Here is a 26,132-nt window from a genome sequence, read left to right on the forward strand (position 1 = left end):
CGCCTGAAAATGCAGGTGTCGGTCCTCTTCCAAGTCAGTTTGTTAGGAGTAAGAACATAATCTGAATTGTCCATGTTCTTGCCACTGTTTGCCCTGGCACCTATTGCACGCTCAGCCGTCCTGGTTGGGGATCCCTCTTTGACTGGGCCTGCCCAAGTTTTCTTCCATTTTTTTCACTAACAAGGTTTTCATTGTATGCTTTGAGGGTCTAAGGCTGGTGGTGCTGGGCAGGTTAGGCTATGTACTATAGAATAGGTAGGCTGTTATAGCCTATCTGATAGGCTGATGTTTGTCCTATATCATTCTGTTCTGTGGTTGATTGTTGATCAGTTAGATCTAGTTAGGCTCATTTTCTGTAAGGTCATTTGAGACATGCTTGTGATAAAGGGCTATATCAATAAATAAACTTGTAACAACTACAGGAAACGACCAAAAACTGCACGGTTTTATGGGTATAAGGAGACTGATGTTTAGTTTAGATGTTTAGACTGATAGTTAGCAGTTACTCATGCTTGAAAAGCCGAGTGTAACAAAATGCTACAAAACTAAATGTAACAAAACTACGGTCAAACCATAGTCTTGACTGATGCTGATATTCAGCCATTTCTCTATATGTTCATATGAACACCAAAGAAGGTACACATTGGAGAGCGCAGACAAGTCCATCATGCTTAGCTGAAGTTAAGGGCACTGAATTCTGATTTGTTTTGACTCCCCTCCACCGCCACAATGTCTAACCTCACGGGATGACAGAGTACCAATAAATGAACTACTTGTGAGTCCATGTGACTTTTGTTTACAAGCCCTGGTTCGCTTGTAATTGGGCAGTGTGAACCTAACAAACCAAATACAAAAAATGAACTTTTCCACTATGGTTCAGGGCAAAGAAAACAATCTGTTGGTGTGATCGCACCTTTAGTTAAAACTTATTTGTTTCTTTTTTTAGTTTGTTTTTATGTGAGATATTTTTGTGAGATATTTTTGTAAGCCCCTTGGGTTCACCTGCTCCAACTTAATTTGTTTTTCTTCTTTCTTCTTTGCTTCTAGGTTTAATCATGGTGCAAATAAACTAAACCTAAGCACTTTTACTGGATCTGTTCCTCTTCACCCCACACTTGGGTTGGCTTATTTCTCTCAGGATAGATTCTTGGGAATTGTGGGTTGGATGATGCTGACATCAGCCAATGGATGACGATAATGTCATAAAAATAGCATAACAATGCTTTCTTGTTAACACCAGTAAGCCAGTGCCTTGTTGTGTTCTTTGGTTTAATACTGTTGCATATTCTATCTCTGACAGAGTCACCTGAGTAATTCAGACTTACTCCAAATGAAAAGAATTGCATCTTCAACGAGGAACCTGTGTTTCTTTGTGCAGAGTCCTTTTGGAGTCTCGCCGCAAGTCTAAGAAAATCACAGCCAGAGGGATCTTCACTGGTGGCCGTGTGGTGAGAGGAGTGGACTGGCAGTGGGAAGACCAGGATGGAGGCAACGGGAGGAGAGGAAAGGTAAGACACCAGGAGGAGAGATCCTGTAACGGTTCTGTTTACTCCCCAGGCTGAAACACGTATGCTTATATTGACTAGTTCTGACCATGAGCTGAATATACAATGTATCTAGTAGGCAAGTAGGCAAGGAGTTTAGCCAATGCTTGGGGGAAAAAAAATTCTGGTTTTAATATTTCTCATGCGGTGATATGCGTATCATCTTTGTCTCTTTGCCACTTGCCCTCTCACTTCTCCACTATGCTTTTGGACCTCAGAGTTAGTCAAGGTCCCAGCCACTCGGAGTTGTGCGGAGCGGACATGGCATCGAATTGTATGCTGTTTCATTCGTTTTGGAAGCAACAGATTTCTTGGCCTGAAAATAATGAATCATTTCCGTACAGTTTGTTGTTGATTTCCAAGTAAGGCAGATTGAGCTGGCTCATTTTTAAGGGCACTGACATTTACTGCAAACATACACTCAATGTCCACATCAAGAGCCAGCAGCCTAGCCGGTATGTTGGCAAAGTGGGTAAATGACAACCTCTCATCAACTCTCATTAATGTACTGGCAAGAATGGAGAGAAATAGCAGCCTCATAAGTTCACACTCTGTTTATTTATTTATCTCTCCAGTATCATCACAAGCCCTGTTGAGATAAAATGTAATACTTCATCTGTATAATGGTTCTTAAACATTGCGGGCAATGTTTTGGCAAATATAATTAATTAATTTATTAATATAGCTGCAAGAGGCTACATGCAGTCCAACTCCAAGTCCAAGTGGAGTCCACGCACATGCGGCAAATGATTTGACATTGAGAATGTAAGCTCGGCATTTTGTTCTACAGTTCTACATCTCAAAGACATAACATTTCACCAAAATGCTGTGGCTTTGAAATATAACATTTCAGTGAAGATATGGGCAGTTGAAATATGCAGTGTGTAAAATTTGGTAGAGATTGAGGAGACTTAGTAGGAGAAAAAAACAAAAGGCGCTATTGCAAGGTTGGCCTGATGGTGGCGCTATTGAGCATGACCTAATGTGGTCTGACACACTTCTGGGCCCATCCCAAACATGTATGTGGAATTTGGTTGCTCTAGCATCAACCGTTTAGGAATTAAGCGACAAACTTTGTTTGTGCTTCACAGCCAAGTGGTTAGTTAGTATCAAAAGTTTTGTAATAGCCATAATATGCTGTGTGCAAATTTGGTGGAGATTGGACCAACTTTCTGAGAGAAATAGCCAACAAAAAGTTTTGCATAAAATCCACATTGGTGAAAACGATGTGTTCTTCAAAATGAAAATCGATATCTGTAATAAATTTGTGTTGAGCTACAGAATCTGAGGGGAAAAAATGATTCTAGGCCTTACTGTTGAGGAGTTATTGGCCAAAATGTAAAGTTGCACGTTTTAGTGCCGCTGTCTGGCTGATCAGGTTAATTTATTTGTTTTTTTTTTTTTTGCCTAAGTAGTGAGGGAGATTTGAAACCTATTTACGAAATTTGATTGCTCAAACATGAATCGTTTAGGAATTATGCCTCCCTTCGTGTTTGTGCATCTTTGTCTTCAACTTTATTCATGCTTTAAGGTCAAACACTTGAGTATCAAAAATCTGTGAAAGAGGCATGATGTGGCAGCTCAATGGTGCTGTAAAACAATGGAGATTGAGACAACTTTGTAGGAGAAATTTTGAAAAAGTTGCTGTTGGAATGTCGGCGCTAGACAGCAGGATCAAATGTGGTCTGTCACACTTTGGGGTCCATCCCAGATATGAATCTGAAGTTTGGCTGCTCTCGCATCAAGCTTTTAGGAATTATACCTCACTTCCTGTTAGTGCGTCTTCGCTGTCAACTTCAGTTGTGCATCATGGCCAAACGGTTTGGATTTTCATAACTCTGGGTAGTAGGAAATGGAGGGAAATGAAAAGTAGCCTATGTGCAGTGGATTTGTCTTGAGCCAAGAAATCTACCTATCAACCTATCCACCAGATTTGATTACTCTAGGACTTACGATCTCTGAGGTACAGATCATTTTGAGGCAGAAAAAGAAGGAGAAGAATCCTAACAAAAACAGTAGAAATTATAGGAACTAGTGGAATGTGTCAATGAAAAACTTTCTTTATTCCTTGGTTTCATCCCACTCATTCTTATTCATCTTTACTGAGAATATAAACAGGCTTCCTTGCTGCAGGTCATTCCAGGCTTAAATACATCACTAGAGTAATACAATGTCTGATGAGGTTGCATTTGTTTAACACAGTCTATTTAGATTTATATTGCAACAGCGCTATAAAGCGCTTGTATTTTGACACTGGTCCAGACCCCAAAGTATTCAATTTAAGAGTCCCTGCAGGCAATTTAAGACTTCATTTTGCTGTGTTATTTAATGGCATATCTCATTATTGTTTTATGATGCTGTAAGCAATATGCTCTCCAGAAAACTGCTATTACATGTCCTGCAGCTTAGATGTGCCGTTAGTTTAGCGTGAATATTACCTCCTAAGGCCCATTAATCAATTACCTCTGGAAAGGGCCTGAAAATAATCTAACGATTAGAATTCTGTATTTACTTAGGGCGCAACCGTTAATTAAAGAATTAATTTACTGTAATACTGCTCTGCTCCTGACACTTTCTCGATTTTATGAAAATGGTGTGCTACTTCAGGTGGAGTGAAATTTGTTTCATGTAAAAATCCTGACTATCTCTTTTTGAATTGATGTTTGCAGTTAAAAACTAAATTTGATAGAGAAATACTCATCATCATCTATTTCACACTTGTTTGATATGTACAGCGGTCAAGGGAGCTCTTCAAATTGAAACGCTGACCCTCTATTCCTTGATCATTGTCTATTTATGCCCATACCACATTGTTTCCCTCAGGTTGTGAGCTGGTCCTTAGACCTGTATAAGCCAAGTCTGGTATAACACAAGTCATAGTATAGTACAACTAGCACCATGTCAGGAGAAGCAAAGTTTTGTGCTAGGAGTGTGTGTGTGTGTTTGTGTGCATGTGTGGCAGTGCTTGATGATATTTTTGATCATCTTTTTTTATTATTTGTAGGAGTTCGCTGCAAACAAACGTAGTAATGGTCACAAAGGTGTAATAAAAATGTTCTTAGAGATTTGGCAACTGTAGCCAACTGGTGGAGGGAAAAAAACAATAAAAAGTTGAGCCTATTGAATCTAAAATTGCAATGCGATGAGAATCAAGACAGAATCAAATTGTGACCCCCAAGAATCAAAACCTAATCAAATTGTTCAGTCTCTGCCGATTCCCACTGCTAATATTTCCCAGTAGTTAGGGAATGAAACTTTCCTCTAGGTCGAAACACAGTGATGGTGCAGCATACAGAACTGCAGACAATGCAGTCTATAGATTAACTACTTCGACTTGCCAATGACTTTCAGCTATTCCCACACTGCACACAGTCTGTAACCGTGTCCAAAGATGTGGTAGATAAAGCTGAAGCTCTGAGCCTGAGAGTGCAGATTGCTGCCCATGTGCTTGCTGGGTAGATGTACAGCAGGGTGGCATAGCGAGTGGGGAGACCACCCTTCAACTGGAGGAACCCGGGTTCAAGTTCTTGTGTCAGCAAGCATCCACTTTGCTGAAGTTGCCAGGGTTGCCATTTAGTAGCTGACCGTGCACTCTGACCTTCTGATGGAAGGGAGCAAGGGAAAATATAATTTCCCTATGGGGATCAATAAAGTATCACATTATTATCATCATGTTGAGTTTTACACTGAAAAATACCTGCTTGAAACCTCCCACCGAGAAAAAAATCCCTGTCTCTCTACTTATGAGACATTAGTCTGTTGAATACTTTCTTACAAAATGCCAAAATATTTGTTAGACTAACAATTTCCATGGAATTCTGATGTAAACTCCTTCTTAACTACCTTGGTTTAATGTTTTGTTTTCTGTCTTCCTCATCTCAACCCTCCACTTCCTCCACAGGTGACAGAGATCCAGGACTGGAGTGCAGCCAGCCCTCACAGTGCTGCCTACGTACTGTGGGACAATGGGGCCAAAAACCTGTACAGAGTTGGCTTCGAGGGAATGGTGAGCAAACTTCCAGTCTGACGCTCACACTCCCTCACTCATGCACACACACAGAGTCTTACAAAAGATCAGCTGTCAGGTGGCTTTTGTGTTTGACCACAGGGCCACGGCTCTTTCTTTTGCTGCCAGGCCTTTGTGAGAGCCACGCAGCCAGCATGTGTAAGGCGCCATTGTGCAGGCAGCTGGAAGAGCAGGGTATCTACATGATAAAGGCAATCTGTTCCTCTCTGCTTTTTAGGGGAAGAGAGTGAACATGGAGGTCAGTTTAAGAGGAGGGGGGCATCCTCTTGGGGTTGTTGGGGCTGCAGCTACACACGCGTCTCAAATGAAAAGCATCTTTCTCATTGGTGGAGACCGGCCATGCCTTTTACAAAGGGGGCCAATTGGGTTTCTCGGCTGTGTAACAGATTTGTCCTTTGTTATTCTAATAGATTGAAATGGTTTTGAGGGAAAGGTAGACGGCATCTGCCTCTGGATTAAACAAGTCATGGATTAGACCCCCCATCTTGACAGTTTTAACTTGGCTTTGTCTCTTGATTAAGACAATGGGAAAACCCTGCGCACAAGTACAAAGGCACTGCAGCTGACTGTATATTACAAATAAAGCCAGTGAAGCAAACACCTTTTCCTGTTCTCTAATGACTAGTTTGTGCATACAGTGTCACAAGATCAAAATGCATCCTGGTGGCCGGATACATTAGCATAGACTTAAATGATTCATTCGCTGAGACTTGTGTTACTGAAGACTGTAGGGTCCCTTCAGTTCAGAGAAATGTCTGCACTGCCTCATAATCATCTCTGCCCTCTAACTCTGCCACAGTAGCTGCACATCTGAGTCATCACAAACGATATAACGCTTTCGCTCTCTAGCAATGTAATGTTTCATTGTCCTTGCTTGCCCTTAGGGTACTGCAATTGTTGGTATTCTACGCTACTACAGAGCCATTGCAGCTTGAAGTGTGTGAATTCTCAGTGACATAATTCATGATCATGCTCCTTCTCTAATCGAATTACCCCAGCTAATTATCTTATTTCCTTCCCTCTTATCTCCTTCAGTCGGACCTGAAATGCGTCCAGGATGCCAAAGGAGGCTCATTTTACCGAGACCACTGTCCCGTGCTAGGTAAGTAAGCCAGTGATCTGTGTCCACCGTCATTAATGCACCAATTCTCTCACCTATCGTTCTGGTGCAGTGAATTCCAAGGACATTATGGAGAGCGTCCTTTGTAGTTAACTTTGTCAGGCCACTAGATGGCAGCACCACACAGTCACCTGGCTGCCTCAAGAGTAGAGTACAGACGCAGGTCATGCAGTTTCAGTATTCCAAGAATTCCAGGAATGAAATGTCTCTCTAGTACCTTATTGGTCAGGGATACCTGGGCTGGGCTTGGCAACAGATCCAACACTGCAGCAAAAGCCACCTTAAGTTTGATTGTGTCATCATTCACACATACCAGTGATTTTCAAGTGTATAAGTGTATTCCATACAGCAGTGCTGCACCTGCACTTGATCGCATACAGAAATATTTCACATCTGTATTACTGGTGCAATATCGAAGTATATCAAGTCCTTAGTCTACCGTTATGATGTTTTGAGTCAGTATGGTCTTTTTAAAGCCGCGGTAGGTAAGTTTGAAAGAAACCAGGAAGACTAATAAACAGAGATGCCCAAGCCTCAAAATTTTCATTGAAAGTAAAACAGCAGAGCAATGGCGCAATCAATATTGCTGAGATTGACATATTATGTTCATCCAACATGAGGATTACTGAATTCTAGCAAGATGTCAACTTATAAAACCTGCCTATGCGGGCTTTAATTGTATAACTTGAACATGAGGGAACTACATTATTATACTCGGATATAGACACATTTATTTTTCCTCTTCAAAACAATGTTGATTTTATACTTTCATGCTGTAGCGTTATTGTCTTTCCACATTCGTGCTAGTAAAGCCCTTAAGATTGAATTGAAAATTGAATGCTTTCAACAGACTTTATTTTCATAACTTAAGTGCTATACAAATATGAATGCACTTTTATTATTAATGCACTTAATTTTCCCTCCTGTATCTCCCAGGTGAGCAGAATGGCAACAGGAATCCCGGAGGTCTTCAGATTGGAGACCTGGTCAACATCGACCTGGACCTAGAGATTGTCCAGTCCCTCCAGCATGGCCACGGGGGGTGGACCGATGGTATGTTCGAGACCCTCACCACCACTGGAACTGTATGCGGCATAGATGAGGATCACGACATCGTTGTTCAGTACCCCAGTGGGAACAGGTGAGGCCCAAGGACACAGCACACTCCCTCAGATGGGTTGGCTCCCATTGAATGGGACTGATGAAAATGCAGGTTGGCCCGGTGTTTCCTGGCAGCGCTACTCCTTGTCTGCATAGTTCCCTATGCGTTGTGTTTTAGGTCTCCATTTTATGTATTTCATGACGTAAATATATTAACCTTTTCAGTTCAGTGCAATCAAGAGTCAGACCCTTCACTCCTCAATGCATGTGAACTGTCAAACTAGATAATGGTTTATAACACTTTATTATAACAGTTTATTTATTTATCTAAAAGAAAGTAAAAGTTCTGTTATGAAAATGTAACCGTACCTATTAATCTTCAAACCTTAGCTGCAAATTTTCACACAACATCCACAGTCTGCTTCTAGTATTCACAAGGAACAACAGTGTCCACTCTGACTACTCATTAATCTCCTTTTTTGGCATGTATAGTATTGGAAAAACCATATATAAAAAAAAAAAAAAAAGATAAGAAAATAAAAATCTTATCTACCAAAACGACTGATTTTTTTTTTATCACAACCCTCTCTGACATGGATTATGGCTGCTATTTGCATTTAAAAAAAAATGTTTTAATATAATTTTTAGAAAGCTAGCCGTACCTTGCAAAACCTTGAATATGCTGTGTGACTGCACAGAATCTATACTTGTTTAGATATTATATTTTTTGAATAGTGAGTGACCTAGTCTGCATTTCTTGAGCAAGTTATTGTCTGTATCCTCAGGTGGACGTTCAACCCAGCAGTGCTAACAAAGGCCAACGTGGTGCGTAGCGGCGAGGTGGCGGCCGGGGCAGAGGGAGGCAGTTCCCAGTTCCTAGTGGGAGACCTGGTCCAGATATGCTATGATATCGACCGCATCAAGCTGCTGCAAAGGGGCCATGGAGAGTGGGCTGAGGCGATGCTGCCTGTAAGAGATGGGAAGATGTGCACACCCATGCATGCAAATTTAACCACCCACACAATGGGCCTTATTTATAGAAATGTCCTTACACTTTAACCCTGATGCCATTGTATGATGTATCATACCTTGAATGATGATGGAAATGTTTTTTTATCTTTTGATTCATCACTAAAAATGGGAGAAAGTCACAACCACCTATACTGATTTTGGCATCAAGATAATTTTTTTTTTTTATAAATCTCAACTTCTACTTGGATTTTGTCATAGGCACAAAATTTGTATGCAAGAACGTTTTAGAAATTAGGTCCAATGAGTCTCACCGCCTGTGTGTAATTTTCTGCTGTTCACTCTGCACTTTAGTCAGTGCCAGTCGCTCGTCTCCGCTGTAGAAATGACTGTGATGTTACAGTATTGTTGATATGCAGAAACATGGTAACAAAGATTCCTCCCCACCAAATTAGCCTGCACACGATAAGGATTATGGCCGTTATGCTGCTTATTTATTTATTTATTTATTTTTTGTTCTATCGCAACAACACTGTTTTCTTCCCTTATTATAAAGTTTATTCATTGCTGCCCAATATGCCTTAGGTTATGTAACGCCGGTCTACTCCAATATGGCACTTGTCCCTGCCAAACTAGCCCCCCTCAGCAGCTAATGAGCCTTAAAACCCTGAGATGGGCTGTAGCTTTGATCACTAACCACGGCTGTTCGCCGCCCGCTGCTGCTCCTACTGCAGCAGTCGCTGTTATTGATGGCATCCTCCAGGACAACCTCAGCTCCAGCTCGACAGACTCAAAGTGCCTCTTCCTCATGCAGCCAGGATCGGGATGATATGATTTGAAATTGGAAAGCATTTTGGTGTGTCCTCTGAAGCCCCAGAGAGGATGCATTTATTGGCTGTATAGATGAGGAATAGTCTAGCTAATAGAAGGGTCTCTCTCTCTGTGTGTTTCTTTCTCTCTCTCTCTCTCTCTTTTTTTTTTTTTTTCTCTCTCATGCAAGCAAATGTCCTCTGAATGAATAATGAGAACAAAACTTTAAATTAGCCTGTGATAATCTTTTGTCTGTCATTTTTTTTTATCTTTTGCAATGGGTTGGCCTTTTTTTTCCTCCTTTTAGGACAATTGCTTTGTTGAGCTGGTATTTTCTCCTTTTTCATCCCTTCCTCCTATCTCTCTGTTTCCTTTTTTCGTACTCGCTCTTTCTCACACTTTCTCTCTCTCTCTCTCTCTCTCTCTCTCCATCGTTCTCATGGTCTCTCTGTATCTCACTCAGTTACAAGACACGGTTACATACATAGCCCAGAGACAAACACCCCTCCTTATACTAATGAGTTTGTCATTTGTCTCAACAGACCCTAGGCAAGGTGGGCCGTGTGCAGCAGATCTACTCTGACAGTGACCTGAAGGTCGAGGTTTGCGGCACCTCGTGGACGTACAATCCTGCTGCTGTCACCAAGGTTGCCCCCTCTGGCTCAGCTGTCAGCAACGCCTCCGGAGGTAGGCACAAACACATTATACACATGCAACTCAATACAGTGCAACACTACTGACGTGCAAAGACACAGTGTCTTTTTCGCTCTCTGTCCCTGTCGCTCCATGTTTCCCTCTCACACACAACTCTGATGTTGTTCTATCCCTGTCCGGCCAGAACGTCTGTCTCAGTTGCTGAAGAAACTGTTTGAGACCCAAGAGTCTGGAGACATCAACGAGGAGCTGGTCAAGGCAGCAGCCAATGGAGACCTGGCCAAGGTGGAAGACATCCTCAAGAGACCTGACGTGGACGTAAGTGCTCAACCCGGCATGCTTTGGTATCAGAGGAGGCTGGTTGAGATGGATGGAGGGGCTGTCGAGATGAGGTTTCATTTTTAAATATAAAAGAAAAAATTATATTACCATGGCATGAAAATACAAACCTTAGCTGCAGTTCATTTGGCCATTGAACATTTTGAAAAAATAAAATCTATCCAAGTACACTGATAATTGCAGTTGAATTGGCCCTGGCTCTGCTCTGCTCTGCTCTCAGTATATGGAGGAGAGGCTGGGAGTCTCCTAGGAGAGGGCTGTGAGATCCTCCCACTCCTGCGCCTCTCTCAATCTGAAAAGTATTAAGCCTGGACCCAGAGGAGGTACCAAGGGGCATTGGTGTGCACTGCAGCACAGGCCTGATTCACTCTCAGCATCAGGTTGAGGTCTATAAACCCCGTATGGCCACAGATTCTGTCCTGACACAGGCTACAGGCTAGGGCAAACACCCATTTGTGGGGGACAGAGGCCTGTGCTCCATACAGCTTATGAGAGCTGGTTAGGTCTAGCCTCCTGAATGCTCTGCAATACTGTCCTCACTCAGAGTGTGTGCATGCGCGTGCGTGCATCTATATGTGTGTGTGTGTGTGTCAGTGTGGTGAAGGCTGGCCAGGTGCCCTACCGCCTTTCAGTGGAATTATTTGCTTAAAGCTGAGCACACTGAGCCTGGCCAAGTGATCCGCCCGCCAGGACAAGAGACGTCTCAAGACTCCCAAAGGAGTCCGCATTAATATTTATGCTCTGAGTTATTGCAGTGCTGCAGTTGGTGATGAAACACACACACACACACAAGCGTGCACACACACATACACATACTCACACACTTAAACACACACACACACACTTAAACACAAACTCACTAATCTGGTGGTGCTTCAGGTGAACAGCTAGTTCAGTTGATATCCATAAAAACATGCGACATGACATTGACAAACGCACACACATTTTCTCACTCTGACTTTTCACGTCTTTGCAGGTGAACGGACAGTGTGCTGGACACACTGCTATGCAGGCAGCCAGTCAGAACGGTCACGTGGATGTGCTCAAGCTGCTGCTCAAACACAACGTTGACCTGGAGGCTGAGGTTTGTATAGTTAAAGAAACTCTTCTTCCCTCAGTATTCATACTTGCCTTAATTATTCATGCCATTAAATTGTTATTAGAACCACCAACACACACACACACACGCATCTCAGCCTATTTTAGCCTTCAGTCTTTCACATCATGAGTGGAAAAAGTGGGGAAATCCAATCAGTCTTAGCATTGAGTCATTATGCTGGTTTGTCACTGTCCTCAGGACAAAGATGGAGACCGGGCGGTGCACCACGCAGCCTTTGGTGATGAGGGATCTGTCATTGAGGTGCTGCAGAGGGGCGGGGCTGACTTGAACGCCAGGAACAAGCGTAGGCAGACGCCACTACACATTGCTGTCAACAAGGGCCACCTGCAGGTGGTCAAAACCCTGCTGGACTTTGGCTGCCACCCTAGCCTCCAGGTATAATTTTTTTATTCACCTGCACAGAAATGCTCCACAACGCAGTATATGACATTAGAAATGTCAATGGTGTGCATTGCTTTTCATGCAGATTCCAGTATGGAGATGTGTTTGTTATAATAGTGGAGAGGTCGTTTTTGACTTGACATGACATAGATGGTGTGAATTACTGAGTGACAGTAAGTGACAAGAGGTTTCCCCCCACAGGATTCGGAGGGTGACACGCCCCTGCATGATGCCATCAGCAAGAAGAGAGATGACATGCTTTCAGTGCTGCTTGAGGCTGGTGCCGACGTCACCATCACCAACAACAATGGCTTTAATGCCCTGCATCACGCCGCCCTGCGAGGAAACCCCAGGTAAGAGACACACCCCTGCCGCCGCCAGCTGTCGCCTCTGCTTGATGTCCTATCAGGGTCCAGGAAATTATTACGTGGAATCTGTGGAGGCAGAATTCCTCCAGATCTCAACAATTGTCCTCATGCTGCCAATAAAGCCTAGATTAGATCCCGACATGCCTAATCTTAAGATATTACCATAAAAGCCTTGCATATTTCTATTGTCCTCACAGTTCACAGATATGGCCAGGCACGAGACTAACTGTTTTGGGGTGCACTTCTGGCAATCATACCACAAACATTTTCCGTAAATGTTGAGAGTTGAATAATATCTCAACTGATAAATTTTTACTTTTGTACTGAACATTCCACTCGGCACAACTAGAAAACTAAGAAACAATTTCAGAACACACACACTTACACATTTAATAACGTCTCTTTAATTATTGAAAAAATAAAATGGCAAACCACATGATAATAATAACCAACAACATCATTATTATCAACCAATATGAAACTTTTGAAAATAAGTCAAAACTTTTTCAAAAATCCCAAATTTTCTGTGAGACTCATTTAATGCAGAGAGACGTTGTTTTCAAGCTGCTGTCTCATAAAACCACAGCTAAAATTCATCTTCTGTGTCTGGCAACCATCCATTGCCAGTGGCCACTGCTGGGGCACTAATCTGTTACTCCTAATCCGTTACTTAATCATCCTCCATAGGAATGAATGACTTCCGGGCTCACGCCAATGATCTGAAGATTTGAATTGTAGTGTAGTAAAGACGTGAATTAGGAGACAGACTAGGTTTTTCCACCTTCCATTGCAGTGCAGTGTTCCTGTGCAGGTCTCAAGCATCTGGAAAAGTATAGCATCTCACAATATGTGGTCATTTCATATATTGTAATATTTGTTGTGAAGAATAATCTTCAGCCGTGAATTGTTTGGGCCTAGTTGATTATCATATTGTCAGGCCACTATCAGCATACATCATATTAAACAACAACCAAAACTGAAAAAAGGATTAATATGAAAAATATGCAGGAACTCTGTATGTATAATTAATTACCTGCAAGATTACCCAGGTTACTAGCGGGCTACACAAGTTTCATTCAAACTGCACAAAAGTCGATCACATTTTATTAAGTGTCGCCTTGCCACAATCGGGCACAATCTAATACGCTACTGCATTCATCAATTTACAAAAATTCTGAATACAATTTGAGAGAAATCAGTAGGTTGTAGAGTGAGTTACCGCACAGTGTGTCTTCATGCGTTTCTCCTCAAATAGCTCTGCCATTTTAAAACAGAACAAAGCAGAATGTTTTTTTAACAACTGCAAAGCCTTTTTAACAACTGCAAAGCCTAAATCATAGAAGACTGTATCTATATTCTGCTGCTTGCACAGGTACAATCAAATAATAATAATCAAATGGCAGCATTATATGGATAATCGTTTGGAATTCTTGCCCACAGATTCCATTTAAAATTCAAAAGTAGTTAAATGCCAATTGTCCATGCCAAATGTCCATTTGATTTTTGTGCAGATATGAGACCCCAAAAGTTCAGGGAAGATTAGCGGTTGTGTTCATTATTTCAGTGTTTACATTTTACATTAATATTGGTTTTAGATCTATTTTGGCACTCAATGCAGTTTGACATTCATTGAAGTTTGAAGCAGGCCTATAGGCTTTATCCATCTCCCCAACAGATGGTATGGACTTAAATTGACATTAGACTACCTTTGAGGCCCTGAAAGCATCTGTCATGTTGTGATTTTTTTTTTGCCATGTAGCTAATAGCCCTTGAAGTTCATTAGTTGTTTCTTTTTACTGTTATGCTGGTCTATTGCTCTGTGTTGTTAGCAGAGGCTAGCCTAAAGCGGCTGGCCTGAAGCGGGTGGCCTGCGTGGCAACAGCAGCAGCGGTTTGCCTCGTCCTTGGCCACAGCTATTTCTGGCTCCACCTGGTTGCAACTCCACTCTGTGGCGGGGTTATTCTGGTCTCTCAACCATGAGAATATTAAGGATGGTTCAGAGAGACTGCTGTCTGTATCAGGTTGATCATCCAGGGCCTCTTAAGGTGATGGACATTGGTGTTATAGGGTCAGGATTATAGACTCTGGAGTGTTTTTTTCGAAAAGTCAACAGCTGCCTCCCTGGCTGAGCTCTTGGTGTGTGCGTGTGTGTGTGTGTTTGTCCCAGGCCAAATGTCATTCCCTTCACTGGCACACATTCTTTTGGCATGAGGACAAATGGAATTGGGGTCAGAGGGCAGTGGAGCACCTGCCACCTGCCACAAGCGTGGCCAGATCCGGCCCTCCACCTCTGGCACAGCCTGCATTAAAGCCTGTCTAAAGCCCCGGCCTGCTTCGACCAACCAGCACCCTGATACATAGCCTATTAGACAGTAATCTGGACTGTAATCAACCTGTGCTTGATATTGTACTGGAAGCCTCATACCCGGAAATGTATTGGAGTCATTTTCATAGCGCCGTAATATTTTACATATATATACAGTATGTTCAGTTATAGTTTTATATGAAGCCTTATGTGTGTGTGTAAAGGGCAGACCAGAACACCAGAATTCAGTGTAGAAGGAAGTAGAGTGCTGGTCACCCTTAGGACTTACATAGCACCCTCTTGTGTGTAATATCACAGGCCTCAGTCTGTTATTGACTTGGAGGTGAAAAGTACTAGAGTCAGTATTTTCCATTGCAGGGCCCCTGTCGTGTTGTGCGTGTGTGTGTGTGTGTGTGTGTGGCACTTGCTTTGGTCCATGCTCTGTCCCCTCGCCTTCAGAGAAACGAAGATATATGTTGCCTTCTCCAATCTGGCCATTTACTTTTATTTCACGCTCGAGCTCCCGCAATATCGTGGAGACAGTCCTCTAGATTCAGCCCAAGTCCTAAAACCCTTGAAAATCTCTCCCTAGGTTGAAGTGAAAGTAGTTTGACTGGTGTGTTTTTTAGTGGGGAGGAGGTTGTTTCGATTTAGTGCTTGGAGGAAGTCCTGCTGTAGAATCGTATAGCTGAAAAGTACCCCCGGTAAACGTCATGAAGAGGTGCTTGGATCGGAAGCAGCGCTGAGCCTCTCGGAAGAAGGATGTGAAGCTGGACTCCTCTCATTTAGGTGGCTGGCTAATGATTGTCGTTATCATTGCTTCACAACAATAACGTTCATAATTGCGTCCACTCCTCCTCCTCATGTTTAGATTGAGCAACGGCACAGAATGTTCTGGTGTACAGTTGCTAGAAGCCTGGCTAAAACAAATCTAATCTATCTTTTCTGATCAACACTACGACAAGACCACTCCATGTAAAACGGAAAAAAACCACTCTCGCTGGCTTGTGTTCTGCCACACTTTCTCTTTATAAGCGATGTAAGCTATCAACATCAAATGCTAGTTTTTTGGACCCAAGCGGAGAGTGCATCAGAGACCCTGGTGTGTGTGTGTGTAATGTGTCTGGGCTTTGTAAGAACGCTGGTGGGTCTTCCAATGGTGGAAAGAAGATGGAGGAGGAGACAGAGGAGGAACCCTGTAGGTGACAGATGAATCTGGCCTTGTGGAGTCCCAAAGAGACAAATCAACTCCACCAGCAGGGGTGCCCGGTAATCTGGGAGCTTAACTATATATCACCCTGTTCATTACTCTCACACACACACGCATACACCCACACACAGTTACCCCGTGTATAAATACAATTCCTCATAAATTAGGCCTAGTTGTTAAGTTTTACAATTGCTAGTAAATTGAAAGCACTGGAATAACCAATGGTAACAAGTTAGGAAAAGGTTTTCCTCGGACATCCATAATGTGTGTTCTGTCTGTGTGTGTTTACCGCAGCTTCTGCCTGCGAGGCGAGCCTGGCTCGTCTCTGTGTCTCTCCCTCGGGCTGCTAGAAGCCAGTAGCTGCTACAGCACTGTAAACAATACGATTAATAGCCCGTGACTCATAAACGGGCTCCAAACAAGCCCTGCAGCGGCGGTCTGCACCCTTTTACATGTCACCCCCTTTTAATATTTGCCCACCTCCCTCTCTTTAATATGGCGCCCAGCCTTCTTTTAATACTGCAACATACAGGACAGCCCCGTATGGTAATCGCCTCACCTGGAGTACACAGGGCACTGCTCGTGTTCACGCTTTGCTCTGAAATGCCGACAAGTATTCCCAATCTAATGGTTCACTCTGCCAGAACTAATAGGCAACGCCATAATGGTAGTCGTCATAACAGGGATCATAATTAGATAGAAAATAGTGTTCTTGGCCTGTGGAGATACAACTGTGCAAAATGGGTCAAATGTTTGTATTTCTGGGGACTTACCGCTGTGTTCCACTGTTCGCCGCTGCTGGCATTGGTGGAATTAGAAGTTTATCACCCTCTCTCGCTCACTCAGATTAGGTGAATCGGAAAGGCTTGATTGGGCTACTGCAATTGTGTAGGCTAACTCCTCTTACATTACCCGCATAGGTTGTCATGGTTATTGGCCAAACACAAGCCCATTTTTCCAAAATTCGAAAGAGGAATGTCTCTTTGAAGGTGATGTGAGGATTACAATAATCAAACACTTGATGTCTACTAAGGCTTTTGATTTTACATTTTATCGTCAGCTACTTGCTGAACACCTTCAACCCTGTGAGTCCTCTAGACCAATGGTTCCCAACTCCTCGGGACCCAGGGTACTGCTGATTTTCTATCCTGCCAGGTATTTAATTGCATTTACCAGGTGTCCCAGCTCTAAATCAGTCCCTAGAATGAATGAAAGCTAGAATGAAAACCAGCAGTACTTGGGGGTCCTGAGGACTGGAAACCACTGCTCTAGGCCCACCCTGTCCCCGAATCAGTTTGAATAATTAGGCCTACAAATAGTGATTTCAGATCACTCTTTGAACTAGCCATTTTGTCATGTTGCATCTAGATATGATTTGTGTTGTCTGAGTGAGAGAACGGGTCAGTTTGACATAGGCTTAAGTGACAGCCAAATTAGGAAGAGAGAGGTGGAGAGAGACAGAAAAGGAGGGAGGGCAGGGGACATTGTGCGATGGGGGTTTAGTTTGATCTGCCTGCCTATACTGCGGCAGCAGTGAGTGAGTGTGTGAGACTGTAACTGTCTGTGAGGGGTCTGCTCCTGTGATTTGTGCGTTCAGCTCCTGTCCTCTAGAGCATCTGGCTCTTATCTACCCCTCCTTGTCCAACCTCACTACAGGAGGCTGTAGGGGAAAGGGGCCAAAGTGTGTGTGTGTATGCGAGTGTGTGTGTGTGGTGTGCACACTAACCACACAACTGTATCTACCCCCTTCTTTCCCTTGCACCCTTAATTCTTTCTCAGATCTCCTCTTTACAATGCCATTGTATCCTGCTGTGCTGCGTTGGCTCTCTCCCTTGTTTTTTGCCAATCCCCCCCCACAGTGTAATTGACTGTTATCATCCAGTGACAGTCAGTTTAGGAGGTGTCTTAGCTAGGCAGCCGTACATTCTCACACAGACATGTGAGCGCTGTGTTTCTGAAATAGCGCATACAGTATGTCTACCCCCTGCTATTTTTGAAACAGCCGTTGATGGTGTGGTCAGAATATCAATCTCTCTGGGGGCAGAGAGGCAACAGAACTCAGAACTCAGAAAAGGGGACCATACCAAAGGTTTGAAGCTGGGATTGGTCTTTTTATTAGTCAAAAAAGAGACAGATTTAGCATGGAACATGACACTTAATCAATGAACACTCCAGATGTTGCAGATAGGGGAAAGTCATAGGCTAGTCATCATCATTGCATGCCCTGCTGGTCATTACAGAGATTCTGTTGAAGTCATCGCAGCAAAGGGATCTCCCGTAGTCATCAAAGCATAGCTACAGCTGGTTGAAGGGGACCAAATCCATTCAAGAGGTGATTTGGTTCCATTTTACCAGCTTTAGCAAAGCATTGTGGAATCGCCGTTTTCAGAGACAGAAATGGGAACTGTTAGTGAAGTGTTCTGAGTCTCTACCGCAATATAGTTTTGTCCAACGGAGCCAGTAGAATGACACATGGGAGCAAGGAGAGGACATGTTGCATTTGAACATCTCATCAGCAGCTGAGGTGTGGCTCGTCATACTGTGTGCACCCACTAGCTGAAATGGACAACTCTCTCTCTCTCTTTCTCTCTCTCTCTCTCTCTCTCTCTTTCTTTCTCTCTCTCTCTCTCTCTCTCGCTCACTTTCACCCACTCTATATGGCACACTATACACCATAGGCCACCACACCAGCAAACACATAGGTGCAGTTGATTAACCCTACCTAACTTTCTCCTTTGCTGCCTCCCAGGCAGGCTATTTGTCCTCGTTGCTATCTTTTTAAGTTTTATTCTCGCCCCCTCCCAGAGAGTGAGAAAAATTGTTCCCTGAGAAAAGGATAATAATAATCTGTGGCGGTGCACTTGAGTCAAATGTCCTGGAGTCATGTAGCAATTACAGGCTCTGACAGATGGGCCCTGCTGCAAGCACACTGCCGCTCCGGTCACCAAGACGGCCAACAGACAAATGCAGACGCACACGCACACAATCTCTCACTCGCACTCCTACAGCAGCACTCTGGGGTGTCAAGTCACAACATTAATTTAGAACAGTCATTTAAGTCCTAGAGACTGATTTTTAGATGGTACAATATGAACAATGACTGAGGGCAGATTGTTTTATGTCTCTTTGCTTTCGCGCACAGTAAAATAATGCCGTTTATGGCTTGTTTTTTTTTTCGGCCCTCACGGCTTTCTCTTTTATCATCGCTAATGTTTCTTTGTACTATTTTGTAAGAGGGATTTGAAGCATAGTCAGCTTTTATAATTATTGACTTTTTTCTGCCAAGGCACAAGTGAGTTTCTCAGAGTGGCCAGCGACAGCTGAGGGATATACAGAACTGCTTGTAGACAGGCTGGAGGTCAACACAGGGCCAGCTTGATATGGCACACCAGAGGCAGGTCTATTTGTAACATACACACACATGCTTGCTCTCTTACACACACATACACACACACACAATCTCTCAGAGCAGAGTCAGGTGGCCAGGCTGCTCACCTCGTCTACTGGCCATAACAGGGCAAAAGCAGGGGGGACGACAGGCACTGAGCATTTGATAATGTCAGCATCTGCTGTGTGTGTCACTCAGACAGCAGGTCATTGCTATTGAGGGCCCTAGGAGGAACATGCAGTGCAAGCCATGAACCCCCCCAAATATACACACACACACACACTCACAACCCAGTCACAACCAATGTCTTGACAGAAAAGAGAGTCAGACAAACAAACAGAGACACATGCAGATGGGTCTAAATGGAGAAATAAAAGGCATTGTCTTTCCGGAGCTCTCATCCTCAACTTTTTCAGAAATAGGACTTTTTATTTTGTATTTTTTGGTTTAATGAGGTGACCTTTTCTCAGTTGTCTATTAAAGTGTGGCTGTTTTCAAGTTGAGTTATTATCAGCTGCTTTAATCCCATTTAGCATCTGTTGAAGAAACAAAATAGTTAACCTTTACAAATGCGTGTACCATGAGGTGTTGTAAGGTCTGCCTTCAAGCCTAGGCCCTTCCCCTTCGGCTCAGTGAAAACCTTGAGTGCTGCCTCCATTTTAGTCTTCATGCATCAAATATGACTTTACTGAAGCAAAAAATGGAAAGTTGGAAAGGGATGTGTAGGTTACAAACCCCACTTCTTTCTGTTTATGATTTAAATATTTATTTCTTTTTTAACCTTTGCCCAGATGCCAGTGAAACAGGATTGCCGACTGTCAACATTAAGCATCTCACTTCAGCTTACATTTTTTTTTCTCATCCACGGCAAATGGAATAAGTCGGCGGTAGACTTGGCATATTAATCAATTCAGAATGAAGTGTCGTATATTTCATTAGAATAGTGCTGTAGTACTAAAGTGGCATGCGTATGCTTTTCCATTGCTCCACTGCACTGGTCTGCACTTCTGTGGTAGGCATTTTGTCGGCACAGACAGATCCCATCCTGCAGCCTCTACCAAACAACATTGCCATTTAACAAAAGAAACCGGGTTTGATGAAGGAACAGTTTTATATAGATAGGTGTTTTAGTTTTACAGTTTCATAGATCAGCCTTACAAGGTTTGTCAGTAGCAGGCAAAATCACTGGTGTAAATGTAAATCAATTTTGTTGAGCCACTAATTAGCTAATTTGTCTATGCAGACGTCAAATAGTTATCGCATCACCCACACAGGCTATTTTCTCCCATTAAAAGTCTGATTTATTAAATGTTTTAGTTTTTTTTCTTTTCAAAACTGGACCCAAAATGCAATGGGAAAAAAGACCTCAAGCAAAGCAGTGCATCTAAAGCAAATGTGTTAAAAGAGGGTAAACCCTTGCTTAAACTGGTACTGGCCTGACCTTGTCCATGATCCAGGGACGGGGGCAGCGAGAGAGTGAAAGGTATTAGAATAGGTGAAAGTGCTAGATATGAATAGCTGGCCATGCAAACAGCTCCCCACCTCCCCCCCTCGCGCTCTCTCTCTCTCTGTCCCTCTGTCCCTGTTCTGTTGCCTTTATTTGTTTGAAGCAGTCTACAATTGGAATCAGCTGACAGGCCAGAGTTGACCCTGATCCTGCATTGTCACTTTTCGATGGCCTAATCTGACTGCCATGCGGCCCAGCAAAGCATTTGGCAAGCATAGCAAACGTGAACAATGAGAGCAGGAATCAAGGGAAACAGGGAGGGGAGTATGGGGCAGCCGGGTTGATGGGGGTGGAGGCGGAGATGAGGGCGGGGGCATAAAGGGAGGGGGGGTCATAGTTAGACACACAGGATGGTTAACACGGCAGCCATATGATACAGCACTGGGGTAGAGCCAGCTTGTGGCAGCAGCGGCCTCAGCGCCTCTCTGATCTGCCTCCTCAGCAACTCTCTCCTGCTCTTTCAGTTGCACAGAAAAAAAAAGGCAGCAGCGATGGCAGAGTTTTGGCCCAATTCACCTTCCCTTCTTTCTCCTGCCTGAGCCATGTGGGACTATTGGAAAAGATTATAGTATTAATGGTCAGGGGCAGCTCTAGCATACCATTCTGCTTGCTGAAGTTGGGGCTAAGTTGCAGCTGGCCGCATTTCAAGGGCTGTAATGCAGTAAAATCACCCAATAATGAAAGGAGGCCCTGTTCATATGGCGATGTCGCAGGGCGACTGTTAGCCCTTTAGTTGGCGGAGGTGGTATGCTAAATTCACACTGCTGTCAGTTAAACAGAGCAAGACCAAACACATGATCGCTATCTTTTTATGGTAACCTACATAATTGTCCTAAGAATTGTTGGCATATCTTGGATGAGAGATTTTTATTGGCCAAGTCAGCCAGTTTGAGAAAGCAGTAAGTTCCCTACAGCGATTATTGCTGCAGTGAGACTGCCCAGAGACAGTATAGCTAATGTATGAGCCCTACCACTCACATTCACACACTCTCTCTCTCCCTCGCTCTCTCTCTCTCCACTGTGCCTGCTATTTTCACTCACACCATGATCACAGCCGTATTAACAATCTCCATAGCATGAGACATATCCTTAGACAGTGCTGCCCAACATCATTTTCCTAGTGCGAGGACTCACACCTCACCAAGAATACATACTTCTTTACATTCCATAGCTATCATATGTTCATATGGGTACATAAAGAAGTATGTACACCAAGGAGGTAATCTCAGATATGACATTTTCTCACCTTTCACCAAGGTCAGGGAAGTTGTGAGCAGAACATTTTTCCTCACCGTTCTCTCTCCCAAGTATGGCAGTCTGCACCGTAAGGTGACTTTGAGTGTAAATTCAGTTCAACGCTCAAGGCTTTCCTTTAGTTGCCATGTAAGGCTGAACCACCAGTCCCCCCGCCCCCGAACATATCAGAAGTGTTGCAGTCCATACCATAGCCGGCTGTCCCAGTGACCCCCGCTGTCCTCTAGAGAACTGGGAGAAACCATGAGGATCAGGGGGAGGAATACAGCTTGGGTGCTGCTCTCTTCCACCTCCCTTTTTTCAGCAGTTAGAGGGTGGTCCTTTTTCTTCTTCCAGAAAAAAAAATGGGGAGGAGGTTGATTTAAAGGTTGGGCAGAAACAGCAGCAAAGAAGGGAAGAGTTTTCTCCTTGATAGAGCGTCCTTGGTGTTGTGTGCCCCCTTGTACACCTTGTCTTGTGCGAGGATCGGTTGCTGTGTCCTGGGAGCAGGGGTGCACCTACAAGCTTAATGGCCCTACTGACATACTACACATTCTCACCTCTCTCCCCTCCCACTTCTCTCTCAGTCTTTCCCCCTCACCATCATCTCTCTCTCTCTCTCCTGAAATATCTACTCTTCCTTCTTCCTTTCCCCCGTCTCACTTCTACCAGAATGTACCTCCCTCTCATCTGTCCCTCACATGTCTCTCCTGTGTCAGCGACGTCCCCAGTGGCCTGTTGGAGAGCTTGCTGATGTTTGAAAGCGAGGGTGATCCAAGTGGAACAGGAAGCTATTGTGAGCAGGATTTGGGCTTTAGGCGCAGAGGCAGGCCATAGGTCACATGCAGGCGCTAATGCCCACTCAGCACTTGTGGATTGGTCCTGGGTATACTGCCCCCCTCCCTCTCCTCTCTCTCTCTTTCTCTCTCTCTCTCTCTCTCTCTATCTCTCTCTCCCCCCAAACACACAGTTCACTATTTTTTGCTCCCTTTTTTCTCACCTCCTTTTTCCCTGATGTGGCTTCACCTGTCTGTGTTTACAGTGAGAGCAGCTGTTCTATTGGAGAGTGGGTGGAATAGATCAATAACCATTTGCATGGTGGCGTGAAATGTTCAGTAAGTCTCTAATGAATCTTTGCCCCAGACCAACACATTCCACAAGTCAACACTGCCCCCAACCCCGCTTTGCCAACTAGCAGGCTGAATGCTGAGGCAACGGGTGTAAAGAGAAAATGAATGGGGTGGGGGGCAAGATTAGGTGTTGCTGTTAGGTGATTTTGGAGAATGGGTGGTGTATAACTGTATAAATGGCAAAAAGTGGTGCAATGTGTTTAGCGGAGAAGGGTTTAGAATAGCAATGAGGAGAGGTTGAACCGGAGGTGACAGTTGTTCTCAGCACAAAGATAGGGTTGGGCAGGTGGATGAGCCTGGTCCTAAAGGTGTGACGTCCCGTTTAGGAAATGTCACAGCCACCCGAGAGGGTGAGCAAATAGGAGAGAGAGGGGGTGAAATTCCTCCCTACCGACAGTGGGCTGGAGGTTGGGGAACGTGAACAAGCGAATGAGCTCGGTGGCCGTTGTGTCTGTTCTGGTTTGGGCGATAGCACTGCAGTACTGTGTGCCCTGCATGCCCTGCCTAGCCTATAGCAAACCGTTAGAGAGAGAGAGAGAGAGAAGAAACTGGGTTACTACCCTAAGTGCTATGGGTTCAGCCAGTGACACACATCTACACAGCCAACCGTTGCCGCCCAATATCCCCTCCCACCCATCCTCACCTTCCTCCTCCCCCCCCCACATCTGTGTTAATACACTTCTCACAGCTGTGTGCCGTCAATCCGCTTTTTCCCCTGTTTAGAACTCCCGGCCCGCCCGCCGTTCGTTATTCTGATGCTTCGTCATCCCTCTGATAGCCACATTCCATCCTTCCGCCCCATTCAGCCATCCTCGGACTTAAAAGTGCGACATGTCCTCAAACTTACCTCCCATCAATTAAGAAAGACAGTGACCTCCCCCACCCCTCACTTTACTTCAAAAATGGACTGGTTTAAGAAAGAACCAAAAAGGCATTAAAAAAAAGAAAAAGACAACATGTAAAAAGTCCCAGTAATTATTGTATCCTTTTGTAATGGCCACAAAAAAAGCTTGGAAGGTGTCCGACGCAGAGGGCGAATTGTGCAGAAGGGAATGTCTCTCCACACCAGTGCGGGTTTGAGTTAACGAGTCCGTCATTAGATAGCGGCGGGGCTGCAACCGTGAAGCCTAATGAGCCAAAGAGCTCTGCTGCTGCAGCATGTCCGGCCAGTGCCAGGAACACAAGAGAGAGAGAGGGAGAGAGCAAGACGGGAGAGAGAGGGAGGGAGGGAGAGAGAAAGAACAAGATGAGAGAGATAGAGTGGAGAGTGCAAAAAGCAAGGCTAAAATCCATGTGGACCATAGCAACTCCCCAGCCTCCCTTTTCCCTCTTCCACCTCCACCTGCATCCTCTTTCTTCCTCTCCATACTTTTTTTTTTTTTTCATAAAGCCTTTTTTCTTCCCCTCTTCTAAGACAAGAAGAACAAATACAGGAAAGGAGAAAAAAAGCCCAGAGGTGTTCCCTGGTTAAGTTCTGTCCCAGTGCTGCTGCTGCTGCAGAACAGTACATTCCACTCCCCCTTCCGACTACACGACTCGCAGGCAAGCCATGCGGTTAATAACTGATCGCGTCCAAAGAAGAGAGAGGGAAGAGACAGGACGGGAGACGTCAGGGCCCGTCAGGGGTAAACTCCCGTCCGAAAGCAAAGGAAGAGCATATATTACCTGTCAGATCAGTTTCTTATCTGGGCTGCTCCTCCTCTCCTCCCCTCCTCTCCTCCTCTTCCCGTAGTGAAGAGAGCCATAATGACCTAGAGAGCGCTCCAGCTGCTGCAGCCATCGTGTGTGCTGGGTGCACGCCTGACTCGCTGAATCAGCTTCTCTGATTGGGGGGAGGGGGTGGCGGGGGGGTGGGTTGAGTGCCAGAGTCAGGGAGGGGAGGAGGAGGAGGAAAGGAGAGAAAGCGCGCACACACACACGCATGCACACACACGCATGCACACACATTCCCACACAAACACAAGCCATACCTTTAGAAGGGGAAGACGTTGAGCTGACATGAAGAGCTGCTGTTTGAAAAAGGGAGGCAGAGAGAGAGAGAGAGAGAAGAGGGTAGAGAAGGAGGGGGGAAAACTCTGCAGCACTCTCCTCTCCATCATGTGCATTCTGAGGGAGAGAGCTGGGAGGATGCCCTGGTCGGTGGAGGAGGCAGAAAGTGTAGCAACCATCCTCCCACCCTGCCTTTTTCTTATTCCAACAACACACACAGCCCCAGAGCTTTATCCTGCTCCTAAAATGCGCTTTTATTATTCAGTGGAACTTTATACAGCAGCTTAGAAGAGGGAGTTTACTGAATGTTTGAGAGCAGAATTGTGAAAGAGGTATTAAAAAAAAAGGCGGCTGTTCCTCCACGGTAGCAGACAGCTGTACTTTTAATAGCCCCATGCGATCCGTACAAATTTGATTACCATTGTCAGAGACTAGAGACAAGAGGATATTGTGATTTCTTTCTGATATTTTTGGTATCTAGACTTCTCATACTTGATGGGGCAAATCTTTTGATATGGAACTTATTCATTCCTGCCAGCGCTACAAAAGGGTCACCTTTTAGTGGGAGAAGATCAAGGAGAGGATGCTCGTGCTGCTGGGAGGGCAGAGGGAGCACACGCACCACACAATGCCAGCAAATGAGGGACAAGAGGCCGACCAGCCAGCGGCTTCCCTCCCCACAGTGCGGAGAGCTAAGCTAAACGGTTAGCACTTTGTGGGTAGCCAAGCATTTGAAACATGCGTCGGCCCCTGTTGCTGGGCTGCTCCTGTGTCTTGTCTCACCACCTCCCTGACCATATTTAGTCAAGCAGTGCAAAAAATAGTTCCCGCTCCGCTCCGCTCTACTCCTCTCCTTGCTTCACCCCCCACCCCCCTGTTCCATACACACACACACACACACCCCCCCCCCCCCCCCCCCCCAGCAGCTGTTGGCCAC

The 26,132-nt window shown here is 44.5% G+C and overlaps 1 protein-coding gene across 2 annotated transcripts in view; it reads left to right on the plus strand.

Annotated features, from left to right (window-relative positions):
• mib1 (MIB E3 ubiquitin protein ligase 1) overlaps positions 1–26,132 on the plus strand; it is a 53,822-nt gene that overhangs the window by 3,761 nt on the left and 23,929 nt on the right. For both annotated transcript variants that reach the window (XM_071910843.2, XM_071910844.2), the window contains exons 3-12: positions 1,379–1,508; positions 5,446–5,550; positions 6,607–6,673; positions 7,628–7,832; positions 8,578–8,761; positions 10,114–10,258; positions 10,410–10,543; positions 11,541–11,648; positions 11,862–12,059; positions 12,267–12,418. In XM_071910843.2, coding sequence (XP_071766944.1) covers positions 1,379–1,508; positions 5,446–5,550; positions 6,607–6,673; positions 7,628–7,832; positions 8,578–8,761; positions 10,114–10,258; positions 10,410–10,543; positions 11,541–11,648; positions 11,862–12,059; positions 12,267–12,418 — 1,428 coding nt within the window. The remainder of the gene's footprint in view (positions 1–1,378; positions 1,509–5,445; positions 5,551–6,606; positions 6,674–7,627; positions 7,833–8,577; positions 8,762–10,113; positions 10,259–10,409; positions 10,544–11,540; positions 11,649–11,861; positions 12,060–12,266; positions 12,419–26,132) is intronic.

Source organism: Centroberyx gerrardi, chromosome 13 (genome assembly GCF_048128805.1).
Source record: "Centroberyx gerrardi isolate f3 chromosome 13, fCenGer3.hap1.cur.20231027, whole genome shotgun sequence".
NCBI classification, from domain to species: domain Eukaryota; kingdom Metazoa; phylum Chordata; class Actinopteri; order Beryciformes; family Berycidae; genus Centroberyx; species Centroberyx gerrardi.